The 15,268-nt window shown below is 43.0% G+C and overlaps 1 protein-coding gene across 1 annotated transcript in view; it reads left to right on the forward strand.

Moving 5' to 3' along the window:
• Window positions 1–1,406: 1,406 nt before the first annotated feature.
• Window positions 1,407–15,268, forward strand: part of slit2 (slit homolog 2 (Drosophila)) — an 83,428-nt gene continuing 69,566 nt past the window's right edge. The window contains exons 1-4 of the mRNA XM_070856370.1: window positions 1,407–1,681; window positions 2,630–2,701; window positions 4,408–4,479; window positions 12,062–12,133. Coding sequence (XP_070712471.1) covers window positions 1,473–1,681; window positions 2,630–2,701; window positions 4,408–4,479; window positions 12,062–12,133 — 425 coding nt within the window. The 5' untranslated portion in view covers window positions 1,407–1,472. The remainder of the gene's footprint in view (window positions 1,682–2,629; window positions 2,702–4,407; window positions 4,480–12,061; window positions 12,134–15,268) is intronic.

Raw genomic sequence — 15,268 nt, forward strand, 5'->3', positions numbered from 1 at the left:
AAGAGTCTGATGGCTGCTGTAGCATTTGATAATTGCAACTGAAAGCTCGTCCTATTTATATTGATTAAAGATAAGTTAATCACATCCAGTGCAGTTTCTCTGAAAGTGAAAATTGTAGAGGGCTCATCCTGTGATCCAGCAACAACAAGTGTGTGTGTGTGTGTGTGTGTGTGTGTGTGTGTGTGTGTGTGTGTGTGTGTGTCCATCATGGGAGAGGTGTCCTTTTCCCGCCTCTTTTAAAAATGACCCTGAAGTCCTACCTGCAAAAAGAGAAAAAGAGAGAACAGTGTGCCTTAAATGCAGCACTTTAACAATGCACAAATTTAACAATCAGGTGGGTTTTCCCCATTTTGTATACATTAGATTTCACAGAGAAGCTCTGTCGCCTTCCTGAGGCCAGATAAGTAAGGCGTCAGGTGACCGGGACACTGCAGTGAGAATGAAAGTCCCCTTCGAGGTCAAACTGTTGCCTGTCGTTTGACTGACGGCCAGTTGGGAACCTGCTGCTACCTCGAAGGAAAACGCAGTGTGTGTGTTTGTGTGTGTGTGTGTGTGTGTGTGTGTGTGTGTGTGTGTGTGTGTGTGTGTGTGTGTGTGTGTGTGTGTGTGACACAGAGAGAGAGAGAGAGAGAGAGAGTTGCCCGGACAGACGCAGTAGCAGACGTGCCCGCTCCAGTCTCTCTCTCTCTCTCTCTCTCTCTCTCTCCCTCTCTCTCCCTATCACACACTCTCTGGAGCAGCGCCTTGACGCACCACGCAGAGTTGGATTATAGTATTGCGCGCTGGTCTTTCACGGGGTTTTTTCCTCCCTCACATTGCCTACACCCTTGCCACTGACCGGCAATTGATACATGATCGGAATCAATATCTCTCCACCACCGTGACCTCTGCTGAGCTTTGGGGAAGACCGATCACTGCCGCTGCCTCCTCTCCGGACGCGTGTTGTGAATTAATAACCAAGGCAGCCTCACCTGGAGTGTGTGTGCGCGCGTGTGTGTATGTGTGTGTGTGCACTTAAGTGTGTGTGAGAGTGTGCCTCTCTGGATCAGATCAAGGATCGAGGTGTTTCACTGGCTTGGTTCCGCACATATACACGCGCAGACACCGCACGCACCGGGGGGATTTGGGCACCGCATGCCGGGGACATGTGGAAGTTTGCGCCGCTGTAGCGCAGCCAGAGAGCCGGTCCACCGCCGCGTCGACCTCCCCTCTCCCTGCTCAGGGGGGGACTAAATTCCCGGTTCACAGCCACCACATATCGAAACCCCTGTAAGAAGACGCAAATGTAAATTCAGAACGAGAAATTTCAGAAACGCACGTCTGAAAAGGAGGACAACGAAGAGGAGGACGGCATCCCGTTGTGTGCAGAGTTTGGTGAGCTCTTTCGTGGATTTCAGGGCTTTTATTTCCTAACGCCCTTGTATTTTTTCAGTATTTTGTGGGTCTCATATTGGCCCCCACTTGCCGCAGTGATGGTGGGAGCTCTGAGCCCCGATGGCCCTGGCCGCTCCCCGGCGACTGCGCTGGGGCTGCTCGTGGCTGTTCTGGTCCTGGTCCTGTCCAGCGGGGCGGACGGCCAGCCCTGCCCGGCCCAGTGCTCCTGCACCGGGACCACAGTGGACTGTCACGGCCAAGGGCTCCGCAGTGTGCCCAGGAACATACCCCGCAACGCGGAGAGACTGTAAGTACCGAGTGTAGGACACGCTGAAACAGCGCAGCTTTGCTTTAATCTGATCTTAACATTTCCCCACAATTTGGACACGCAGGTAAAAATCACCAGGATATGATCAACTCCTTTGTGTGTAAGTGATGCCGAATAACAAATATGCACTGATCTTATCCTTCTGTTGGCATTTTAACGGTGTATTTAACAAAGCTGAGCCTCTCCTGGAGAGGTTTCAAGAGTTTACGGCAATCTTATCACACTTTCTGGTATTTTAAACCGCAAATGATATCCCCACCAATATTTAAATGATCATTTTATGTCCCTATATTTTTGATCAATACTCTTGTTGTTTCATTTGTTTATTCCTTCCCTTTAAACTGCGTGCTCGCAGCGCATCAGGAGGATCGTTCCTTTTGGGGACAACATCTTAATAGCGCAGAGTTTTTTTTTTCATTTGAACAAACAGGACAAAAACTACACCTACAGATCTGGAAATGTTGTTCAATCCAGCCGATGGGAAAGTCGGTCTGTCACGCAAACTGTGTGAAAACAGCCCGCTTCTTGTTGCTGGTGTTTAATGTGAGGATCGGTCAGTGCTGATCGCGGAGCTGAAGTTAGGGGCACTGCTGTGGTTGTGTTTGTGGTTTCGCACTGTTGCATTAGCACAGCCTCCGTAGACCACATCGGTTTGTCTGAAGACCAGCAAGTTAATCAAAAACGGATTTGGACAAGTGGGCTTTGAGTTAAACAGACTGTGTTTTATTAGTCAGAGACCCCTTCTTGATGAAATTAAATTTTGCCACAGATCCTCTCAATTTCACTGACGCTCAAATGACAATTCAGCATTGGCACCAAGTTTAAAAAAAAAACAAAAAAAAAACCCTCACCTGCTCTGTCATTGTTTTATTGCCATATCATATCTCATGTACTGACAGACCCTTCTGTGCCCATTTCTCTGTCCAGGGATCTGAATGCAAACAACCTCACTAAAATCACCAAGGCGGATTTTGCAGGACTGAGGCATCTGCGAGTGTTGTAAGTCTGTTTTAATCTATCATATTTTCTCTTTTTCCTTTCCACTCCTCTTTTGCAGATGCAAAGGGGTGGGAGGAAAAAAAACAACAAAAAATACGTCTCATGCATAGCTCTGACAAGAGACACCTGGCAATCCCAACAACTTTCCCACAAAAACACACAGATTTAACTGTTTCCAGCCCTGTTCAGCATCAGACTCATCCAGAGCGGAGCTGCCGCATGCAGCACTGCGTCTGGTCGTTTGGTGGTTTCACTGAGTCCGTGTGTGTGTTTAAACAGACCAGCAGTGGCACCTGTTAATGCTGTCGTGTTAATCTGCCAGTGGAAGTGTCAGGAGGGGCTTATTTTAACCACCGGGCAGAGAGGGAAAGAGATAGCGGTCATTAGGTGTAACTGCGGAGGGAGGAATGCAGCTGCAAGGGAGGGAGGAAGGAAAGGAAGGCAAGGAGTCAAGTAAGAACAGGTTTCTTACCTGGGATGAGTCCAGGTTAAGAGTCGGACAGGGATAGCCTGCTTATTGTGTGTGTGTGTGTGTGTGTGTGTGTGTGTGTGTGTGTGCTATTCAGCTGCTGAAAGTGAATGGCAGAGGATACACATTGTTGGAATTCCTCCAGAGATTATGTCCTTAATTGAGTGTGTGTGTGTTAATATTTGTGTCTTAATGCATGTGTTTGCATGTGTGTGTGTGTGTGTGTGTGTGCTTCAGTCTTCGAGCTTGCTAGCTGCTTCCTGTGTGTTCATGTCAACCAGCCTGCAGTCACACATAATGTCAACCGTCTGAGTTTCAATTAGATTTTAGCAAACAATTGGTTGGTTCATCAGTCGAGCAAAAGTATGAATATAAAACATCCTCACATGTGCTTCTCTTTGTCATACCTGATAGTCTGCGATGTGTCTTTGGGTTTTGGCTTGTTGGACAGCCCAAACAAGCACTTTGAGGACATCGCTTAAAGCACTGAGAACATTTGAGAGGCATTTTTTAGCATTTATAGACAAATAATAGAGATGCAAATCAGCAATGATCAAAATAACTATTACATGTGGCCCCAAATTCAACTTTCAAACCAGTTCTATCTGTTCATCATGAGTATGCACCATACAGCCTGGAAAAATGTGTGTGAGTGTGTGTGTGTGTGTGTGTGTGTGACTGCTTGGCTTGGTCAGCACAGTGCTCCTGAGGGAGTTGTGCTAGTGTAAGTGAATGAGTAGTCACAGCTATGTGGTTAGATAGAGAGTAAATTGGATGATAGATGAGTCGCTGTCGAACTGATGGGCCAGTTTTAAAGTCAATTCTGGGTCTCTATCGACCCACTGCTGATTGTCTTCTCTCTCTCTCTCTCTCTTACTGTTTCAACATGCTATCACTTTCCATCTCCGCCAATCTGTTTTTCTTCTGTTTTTCTCACACCCACTGCCATCTATCTTCTCCATCTCTCCCTCCCTCTCCTCTCCAGTGTCAATCTCTTTTGCCTCTCTCATGCCCTATCTCACCCTCCTTCACCTCCTCTTCCTCTTCCCTCTCTTTATCCGTGGCCTCATCCAGCCATCTTTCTCCTTTTCTTTGGCCTCTCGTGGTGTCATCGCATAATTCTCTCTGTCAGCTTTCGCACTCTATGTGTCTCTCTATCACTCTCTTTGTCCTCCTCGTCTCTTTTTTTCCCATCTAGTTTTTATTGTCTCACTCTGTCCTGGTGTTTCTCTTTCAGGCAGCTCATGGAGAACAAAATCACCACTATCGAGAGAGGAGCCTTCCAGGACCTGAAGGAGCTGGAGAGACTGTGAGTAGCATTTTTTTTAAAAACTTGAAATAGGCACCATTTTATGCCTTACCACATTTTCTGTACAAACGCATTGTTCTGGATCCTCAAAAATGTATGCATGCCAAGCAGACACACATTGTCATGTGTACAGGCGACAAATGAAAAGAAAAAACAAATATAAAGAAGAGCTCTACGAGTGTGTGGAGCTCTTCTGGAGGGATGAAGTCATTGACACATGGTACCATAGCAGGTTTCATTGGATGTCACACTGTATGAGCTGTGGTCAATAAAATCATGGTCTGCGTCTGCGTCTGAGGGTACGATATCCATTTTGAAGGATGGCAGATTGTGCTATGACTACGTGGTGAATTGTAACTGTGCGTAGCGCCGTAGACGCCAGTGTACTCTACCTCATTTCATGTCCTTTTTTGATTGGTTGGTTTGCCGATGTGCAGATCGTAGCAGTAGGCACACTGTGTGAGTTTGGTCCTGAATTTTGGACGCTACCAGAGTTTTGATGTGGGATGTGTTTGGTCATCAAAGCTGTAAGTCAGCTGTCAGTGGACCTTCCTCACGGTGCAATCTGGGCTCGGGACAACCAGAAAATCCACAGAAAATTGAACATAAACACATCAGTCTCTTGAATTGGTTCAATTGGCCATAGCTTAAGATTCAAATCGTGTTTATACTCATCAAACTCTTCAGAGATCCATTCGGATGTCATAATTAAACATTTAACCTGATTGTCACAATGTGTGGCAGCCAATGTCTCAGTTCAAGAGGTAAATTTAGAAAATGAGTCACAGGGCAGTGACTGAGGAACAATCAAGGGTTGTTATGGCGCTAGCCTGGAATCACTGGTATTCAGCATCCAACCCTAAGGCAGTTATGGCATAATTAAGTCTTGGTAGTGTGTGTGAGAGAGCAAGACAGAAGGGGGATGTGGACCCCTGACTGCTGATATGTCCATTGTGTCGACTGTCAACTTTGCTTGATGTGTGAGCTGTTCATAATATGTGTGTGTCTGTGTGTTACGTGGCCGGACTGGCGGGCAATGACACACTGGAATGCAGCAGACTGTGACAGAGTCTTAGAGGTTTAGAGACAAGCTTTTAATTAAAGATCCATAAAAACCCTTGCTGCTTACACAAGCATTTACAAAAACACAGACATACCTGTATACACACAGAGATATCCACCTGTACACATACACAGACGTACAAAAAGTACAAAATCAAATGAAGGTGGTTAATCTTCTTGATAGCTGTTTTGGATAAATTCTTCAGGATGAAAAGGATGAAATATCATGATTCTCTGGCTGCTCTTGTCTCGGGCGTGTCGTGCCTGGTTTTTCTCCCCTCTCTGCTGCACTATGGCTTCTCTTTGTTGACAGAGAGAGAAGCTCTGTGGACCACTATAAGAAATATGAGAGTGTTTCTCATGCAGCCAACGCTGGGTTTTGTCCAGCTAAGCATATCTGGGAATTCCTGCCCAGAGCTGCAGACAAAGAGGGCAATATTTAACTACGAATGGTCCAGCTTTAACAGTAAACTTCGATAGTTATTACCCTCTGTACAAAGAGATCATACATCCTTGCAAATACACTCTGTCACGCATACTTATGAGGAAAATAGGCTTCAACACACACTTGCACATACAATGTAGACAGTACGCAGCAATAGCAGATAAAGTCTTACACATCTACTGTCAAACCGCGCATACTGTGTAACAAACACCTTCGACAGTGGCTTACTTTCTGACACAACATGGCTGTATTCTGTTGTCCTCGTGAGGGTTTTCAACTGTAATTCAGCGTCTCTGGCGTGGCATGTTCACAAACACAAAGATGGAGTCAGTTATCAATGCCCCCCTGCAGCCGCCGAACAAAGGCACGTCTCCGGAGTCTGGAGTCTGGGGGCTCATTTCAAAGGCCTCCGTCCTCTGGGGGGCTGGAGGGGGCCTGCTGGGCACCACTGCCCAGAGGAGAGGGCCCTAAGCTGGGCTGACGGATCCACAGTGACTGCCCCCCACAGGGGTGGAAAACGGTTCCCCTTCTCACCATTTTTTGCGACAGGCCCTGCAGGGCTGGGCAGGGTGGGGTCAGGTGTGGGGCAGTAGCTGGGGGGTACGAGGGAGGGGTAGGTGGTTGAAGGAGGTATGGAGGAGATAGGCACATCACAACACACGTGCACTTACACAAACACATGCATGGGTATGGATACACTCGTACATGCGCATTAACTTACTGCTCTGTCAGTACTGGTTTTATCTCGATCCCTCCTTTCACCCACTCACACCTTCTCTTTCTTTCATTCTTTAACCTCTCCTCATGTTTTTCTTCCATACCCACCCATCTCGTTCTCTCTCTCTCTATTGTCCTGTGCATATAGGAATGTCATGCATTCTCCACTCTCACCCTGTGGATGAAGAATAGGAAAAAGAGGAGTTCCTGATCCTCTTATCCTCCTCTCACATTTGGCTGGTTTACAGCCCTTATCCAATTCAAAGTCTGTGAGATTGAAGGCGATAACAGCCACAGATATGCAGAGAGAAACAAAACAGTAATTACAGTCATTGAAGCCATGATTTCAGGGAGCAGCAGTAAGATAAAGGCTTAGATAATTAGGCTGTAATTGAATGATCACAATGTCAAAGATCATTTTAACAGCGATGAATAATTGTGAAACTGATTACAGGTAGTGAGATGTGTCTATCAACAGTGATGACAAACTAGATGATTAAACCTCAAACTAATTGATCTTGTTGGAGACAATCTGACTAACTAATTGTTACTAATCCCACATAGCGGGATTTCATAGAAGAGCAATAGATTAGTGCTAAATGATTAGCTCTAAAACCCGTGAGTGATAACATTGTTCTTGCCGATCATTTCAGGCCGAAGTTTCAAATGTTTTTTTTTCCTTTTTTATCGAGCAGCAGAGCTTGAAATTATCTGTGCTGTGAAGACACAGGAAAAGCCATTTTCAGTATTGCAGGTCTGTCTGAAAAGTAATTTGTGATATTTTCCAGGGTTCTTGCCTGTCTGTGCTCTCTGTAGCGGCCAACATTTGTTATGTTTGTTGGTAAACACCAGTTAGCAGTAAAAATCCTCAAAGTTCAGGGAAAAGCTCCTCAAACCTGCTGAATGTGAAAGATTTTTGGTGATAGTGAAGGAATTCACAGGTCAGGTAAAAGGCGGCATTTCTGCATTTTAGGGCAGATGTGTTATCTGTCATTAGTGTTTAAATAACACATCAGATAAGTGTGTGTTAATCTTTGCTGGATGATGGTTCGCTTTAGTTGCACTGGCTGTGAACCAGTGCTGGAGTAGATGCACACGCACACTTGTATTATGGCAGCAGTGGCATCCGTGAAGAAATAATTGGTTTCTGTGGTGGTTTGTTATTTCCTTTCTAGCCAGATTGTGCAAGCCTGTGGAGTATATTACAAAGCAAGTTCAACATTGCGTTAGCTGGCTCGACACACCCTAAAACCCCAATGAGAGATAATGGGTATCATGATGGTGGTTATCAACTATCTTTGTTAACCCAGGTTTTTCCTCTTCAGGCTCTGTGGGTGTTCCCATGAAAGGGGGCATTTGGCAAGTCATTTGAGTCAATTTCCGCACAAAAGAATCTTCTTCAATCAAGAGGAACATTGTAATGGAGAGCTATGAATATATAAAAAATATTTTTAAAAACTGCTATAGCAAATAAGGCAAAATAGGAATGCTAGCATAAAACTGCTAATCATTTAAGTTTGTATGTTTATATATTTGGTTTGTTTCTAATGTGGCAACTGCACATTGGCGACCTCTTAAATTTGATACAGTATATTTAAACATTACACTCTAGAAGTGGATTAAGGTCTGATGCTGTCCAACAATGTCACTTTAGTTTTTTGGCCAAATCAAAGTCAAATGACTTTTATTGGCTTAATATTGATAAGTGATAAATACCAATAGAGTAATCCATTTCTTAATTGGTTTCGTTTGTATTAGCTGCAATACCAGCAGTGTAAAATGGTGTGTAGCTGCTGTCGTCACCCTTTTAGTTTATGGACGATGTACTGTGAAAAATGGAAGCTGGGAAAAAAAAATTATTTTCTGCATCACTAACTGACTGCATGTACGTTCCTGTGATAGCAAGATGCAGATACAGTTTGCCATACTGTAATTGCACGGCTTAATTTGACAGCATTACTAATTAACAGCTCAACAAGTTTGCATATATAACATATTCACTTGGCTGAAAACCTATATCTAATCTCATCAGGAAAATAATTAGTGAAAGGATGGCACTTTTTACAGCAGATTTAAATCCAAAACTCTGAACATAACCTTCTCCAGGGCAGGATAGGTGCGCAGCATGGCGATCTAGACAAGTTAAAAGAGAGATTGAAAACTCTGGCTTTAGGCTCAACATACCGTGCTAACCCATCAATCTCCCTTCGTAGTAAACCCCTCTGTAGCGCTGCACATCAACAAGGCTGTGAGGCATCAGGACTGTGTGTGTGTGTGTGTGTGCGTGTGTGTTTACTGTGTGGTTTGTGGCTCTCTAGCATCTGTTTATGACTGCAGGGATTATCACCACGCTGCAGTGTGACATAAGCTTGTTGGAGTGACTCTCACACCTCAGACGGGCTACTCAGTCTTCATTCACTTTCAGCTAGACTTTGACTAATGAAACACAACTGTGGAAGAACTCTAAGGGTGTTTATGTGCATGCATACACAGATATGTTCTCTCAGGTCCAGAAACAAACCACTAAATCCCCACCAATGACTAGACTATGTGAGTCAGAACTAGATGGATCTTAGAGGTGTTCAACACATATACAAACAAATCTTTAACGCTGAATCATGAAGCTAAACTGGCCACATAAATTCACCATTGTCAACGATGGAATCAGTAGCTTTTAGCAGCGGAGCTCCCCTCACTGGTGACTGAGAGCACCTTGGTCAGGTAACCACTGATATACAGTATGTTACTGTGTTAAAAGTCTACTGAAAGACCATGTAAGCCACAGAAATAATCGTGATTTGATTATTTGATTTGATAACTCGCAAACAAGTGGTTGATGAGATGATTAACCATTCTCACATAGGTCTACTTCTAGAAAAAGTGACAGATTAGTTAACCTCTTAAGACCCGAGCTCTTGTTTGATATGCATTTTTTATTTCTCCTTGCTATTTGGGCTTATTGGACCCTGATAAGTATAAAACCTAAGCATCATCTTTTTACATGGTGTAGTTTTAGAGAACAATTATGTCCACATATGTGGACAATCGGTCTTAATTTCCAGAAAACTCAATAAAGTCACCTTTGTGCAAAACTCTTTATTTCCACCCTTAACATAGCAGTTTTTTTTTCCTGACTGCTTTTGCATGTATTTATAACACATACAAAACATATTTTGAACATGTTTTGAAAATCACGGTGCAAAAAATGATATGAAATATCAACAATTTTGCCCACATACATGTCCATACGGCCCCAGCCAAGCAGAATTAACTACTATGGTAATATAACCCAAAATGTGATGTCCACGCATGTGTACGCCAGGTCTTTAGAAGTTAAAGTCTTGCGGTCGATGGAGTGACTTAGTTGAGCTTGAAGCTTCTTCAGTGGCTCCTCCTGTCCTTGAGCAAGACACTGTATCCCACATTGCTCCCAATGGTCGGCTAGCACTTCGGATGATAACCTACTGCCATTGGTGTGTGTGAATGAGTGAATGAGAGGCAAAAATGTTTAGATAAAAGCTCTATATGAATGCAGTCCATTCAGCATGTGAGCTGTATCATCTGCAGATGAAGTTTTAACATGGATGCTCACTATTCCCCCAAGAAGATTAAATAACACGTGCAATGTACAAACACGTGTAATCCATGTCCTTTGTGTTGCATGTACAAAACTAAAATCAATCAAAGCATAGTATAGCTTTATTATGTTACATTTATGACCCTAAAATGAGCAAGATGTGATGGTTGCAGTGTTGACTTGATTGTTGAAGACAGTTACTAAGTTGTGAGCAAAATAGTTAAGTGCATTTAAAAGCATCTTAAAGAAGCCACACTAGTTCTCATCCCTTAGTGTCTTTACTTCATTTTCTCAGTCTCCTAGTCTGACAGCATTGCATCTATTTTAAGAGAATGAGCTCATACCCCTTCTCTGTCCTCCTTCCTCCTCCCCACCCTCCAGCACCAGTCCATGCACTCACCCAGGGGAGGTCTAGTCCACTAACGGGTGCTCATGGCTGGGCAGGACCTGCAGGAGGAGTGGGCCTCTCCGCGGGACCACGTGGGGCTCTTAGCCGCCAGAGCCGGCGCTAACGGAAGAGAAGTGAATAATTTAGAAACATCGTTTCTGCGGGGTGTTAAATATTTAAATGGCCTCTGATGTAACTGTGTAGTGTGAATGTGCGTGCATGTGCGCAAGCACGTTCATATATTTGTGCACTTGTGGGTGGAAGATGGACGCTGAGGGGGTGACGTTATTTAAGGAGAGTCCTCAGCGGGTTAGTGTTATGAGGAAGAAGTCATTGAGAGACTTTAAGAGAGAAGTTTTGAATGGAGTTGCTGACATTTTGGAGTGTTTTGTTCGAGTGAAGTCTGTGGCATTTCTAGGATTATTATTATGTGTGTAAATCATGCACACTGTGACTTGTTAGTTGGGCCTTTTGCACTTTCCTTATTAGTTTGAAGTCACTCTGTCTTCATTCTGCCTCCATCCCTCATTTTCCTCTTCCCTCTCTTCATTCTCCTCCAGTAACAGTCAAGACAGCATCCGTCACTGGGCCCGTCAATGTGTATTTGTGTGTGTGTGTGTGTGTTCATGTTCGTGTGTCAGGGTTAAACTGTTTCAGCAGCCTGTCTCTCATTGTGTCACTCAGCTGCCTCACTCTCCTCTGACTCACATCAATGCACAACCACACACACACCAACACACACTGGCACACAAACCTCTTCACTCCACTCAACCAGGGTTAAATGATCGCACCCAGATTATTAAACTCACCCGAGTTCTCTCAACTCCTCTGTGTGTGTGTGTGTGTGTGTGTGTGTGTGATGATGGGTTGTTGTGAGTTCTTCCCCTGTGAGGGCCTTGTTTACTCAGTGGGGTCCTTTTCACACATTCGGTAGTCCGGCCAGACTGCCTGTTTGTTTTTCCCACATCATCTCCTCTCCTCCTCCTTTGTGGTAAAAAAAAGTCCCCTCCTCCCCTTCATCTGAACCCCTTCTCTCCTCTTCCTCCCCCTGCCTTCCCTTCATCCTTCTCGAGTTCACTGTTTGTCTGGCAGCCATGTTGTACCCCTTAAATCAAGGGGTAACCCAGGGTCTGTTTTTCTGCGTATCCGTCCATGAACATGCGTGTGTTTTTTTAAAAACAGTGTCTCCATTAATCTCCTTATTCTTTCATACTTCCTTTAACTTTACTGAATTGCGTTACAATCAAAATAACTAAGATAATTTGATATGATGATCAGGAAACACAAATCTCACTTTGAAAATCTAATTATACACACATGTAACCGCTTCACCCACACTGTCTGGAAGGGGCTAGGTAGAGTTTATTCCCTAATTTATGCTGTGTTTTTCCAGGCGCCTGAATCGGAATAATCTGGCCGTCTTCCCCGAGCTGCTTTTCCTGGGAACGACAAAGCTATACAGACTGTAAGTCCTGTTTTTATTTCTCATTTTCTCTCCATCACTCACAATTGCTGTGCTTTGTTAATGGAAATATTGTTCATTTTGTCATGTGCTTTGTTCAGATCATTCAGATGAATTGTTGGTGTATCCAATGTGTGTGTTTGTGTTTGTGTATATCACCACAAGTTTGTACAGGTCACTGACATGGTGAAATATGTTACAGACATTGTGAAACAAAGAAAGAAACAAAATCTGTTTTTGTCTGTGTGACGCAGCCGCGATGTTGCACTTGGATGAAGGAGTGAGAGAACAGATTTTACATGGCCCTCTCCATAGAAGCCAGTTCAGTAGCTAATGGAGATTAGCACTCCGACAGCTGCTGCCCACTGGGAGTGTGTGTGTGTGTGTGTGTGTGTGTGTGTGTGTGTGTGTGTGTGTGTGTGGATGGGGAGGAGAAAGAACAAGGCAGACCAAGAGGTATAAGCAGCAAATCACAGAAACAGGTTTCCCTTCTGAAGTTACATTTTGTGATTCACAGGCTGAAAATAGTTTCAGTTACAGAACATAAAAGTTCCAGTTTGCATTCAAACCAGTGAACTGCTGTTTGTCGTTGTCAAGCACCTTCCACTCTTCACTCACAGCCTGATCCGTCTGTACTGTAAACCGAGCTGTGGATTTCCAGTACTGCAGGGCTGGGCTAAAATGCTGCTGAAACTGTGGGAACTAACTTCCCGTCATGGTCATCTGTGGTCTCGGGGAATAATTATGGTTGCATATATTTATACGTGTGGCTGAATATATTTATCTAAAACAATATTGAAATGCTCAGATGATTCAGAGAGTGTGTGAAAGTTGTTTATGTTCTGCGGCTGCTACGGTGGTTGGCTGGGCTTGACCTGTCGTGTCTAAGGGTGTGTGTCTGCATGTGCGTCTGTGTCTCTGTGAGTGTGTGTGTGTGAGCTTTTCAAGGCCAAGAGTTGGCATATTGCTCAGCGTGTGGGCCGAGGTAAAAATACAGCTCGGATACACTGCTCTCTGCTCAGCTGTCGCAGGCAAGCAGCCTTTTTCCCTGTGTGTGTGTGTGTGTGTGTGTGTGTGTGTGTTTAAGCCGCAGCTCTCCAGGTGTCTGTGTTTAGCAGAGGGTCTCTTGTTGGTTGATCTCTTCACTGAGCAATCACATTTCATTCAACATACTAGCGTTCATGATGTTGTATTATAATTGTTTTATACACAGTGAGATATAGAATGATAGGAAATCCACAGTGGACAGAGAAACAAACATAAGTCAGAGAAGCAACAGAAAATTGCTAAATGACAATGAAAAAAGAAATTGCCAAGCTGGCCAAACCAATAATATTTAGGGCTGTTTGGTCAATATTAAATCTTATGTCTACTTCCACTGTACACCCCCTACAGTGTACTTTTATTTTTAGAAAACACAACAAGAAGCCCTTGAGAACCTCTGAAGTGGAGCTTTGTTAAGTTTTGAATAGAGGTCAGAAGATATGTAGACCGACTTCGGTTCTTGCGACATTACAGCTATAAATGAACACTTGCTCAACCTGCTATTATGAAATTTATGTTTTCACTTTTTTGGGGCTTGGAAAATCTGTGTATGTGCGTATTTACTGGATGTGTTTAACCTTTGCTCAGCACCGTGGTTTAAGGCTCTGCTGTGTGAGATATATCATATATTTCAGAGGAAATGTTATTTCTGCTTGAATTATGTTTACCTTCAATATTTGTTTTCAAAAAGTGACATACTTTTTCTGCAAGTTCAAGACTCTGACACTGGAGGCCTGGGTTTGAATGCTGCATGACGTGCTGTGTTTAGTGGAGCAAAAATAAATTAGGGAATAATAATGGTATTCATTATCAAAAAAGTCAACACCTTTCCAATGCATTTTGACCAAATACTATAATTTGATTTAGTTTAGATTAGTTCAAAGTGATTAGATATTATATGCTTAATATCATGAAAATGAGAGCAAGACATTACACACAAATACAACAATGTGAAGAATAATGCGAATAAGTCTAAAAGTGTGTCCAAAATTAATGTAAACATTAATGCTGAGTGACTCACTCAGTGATGACTCATAGGTGTCTGAAAGTGTCTGAAACCACGATATACTGCTCACTATAGAATTAATTATTTATAGACTATTAGATCGAGAGTAGTGAATCAGACAGAAGTCAAGACACGGCTGATTAGAGGATCATACTCCTGACAAACCAACACAACAAGCACTAGGGCTGAACGATACGGGAAAATAATCTGAATGCAATTATTTAGGCCAATATTGCAATTGCGATCCAGTATACGTTTTTTTTTTTTTTAAAGTTAAACTTTTATTATTCGCTATACACAAACAATAAATCATTCTATTGTGTCTGTCTGTCTGTGTCAACATACATTTCTGTAAGCCAGGCGTACGTGTTATGATGAAGTGATCCATGAATTGATGTGAATAGCATATCTTTATTTAGCTGCAATCACAGTGGAATACTGATAACTGTAATATAATCATGATGACAACTTTTTAATAAAGTCTGACAAAAGAAAACAAAGAACTGAAGAGCAACAGGCCTGGTGTGAACATTAATGTATGAATGTGAATCTTACTGATCTGCAGTCAGTTACAGCAACAAATTACATGAAATAAATTGTAGAAATATGAAAAAAGAACAAAGCCCAATGGCATGTCAGTATACTGATTTAACTTAACGAACCCCATGCCTGCAATAAATCTTACCCTCATGAAGGTTATAACATTCAGTTTTTGTTGAAAACTGCTTTGGAGAGGTGTAGATTCAACCTTATGATCATTTTGGATGATTTAACTCCAGGAGGATCGTACATGCCTTTTAGGAGCATGTAATTGTGGTGGTGATATGATGTGAAGCTGGATTTGGTGTCTGCTAGTGTTCACTGATTTCCCTCTTCCTTCCTCTCCACTTTCTTCTCTTCCTTGTTGCCAGTGGTGATCATGATTCATAAAACTGTGTAGAATAAATTCGCTTAACTAAGATAAAAAGTTGTATAAAGTAAAAGGTACATAAAACACACATGGAATGAGCATATACACAAAACAAATCTACAGAACTAAATCTACAATTAAATGATGCTCCATTGAATTTTAATTTTAGATTTGACCA

The sequence above is a fragment of the Pempheris klunzingeri genome, chromosome 3, assembly GCF_042242105.1.
Source record: "Pempheris klunzingeri isolate RE-2024b chromosome 3, fPemKlu1.hap1, whole genome shotgun sequence".
NCBI lineage: Eukaryota > Metazoa > Chordata > Actinopteri > Acropomatiformes > Pempheridae > Pempheris > Pempheris klunzingeri.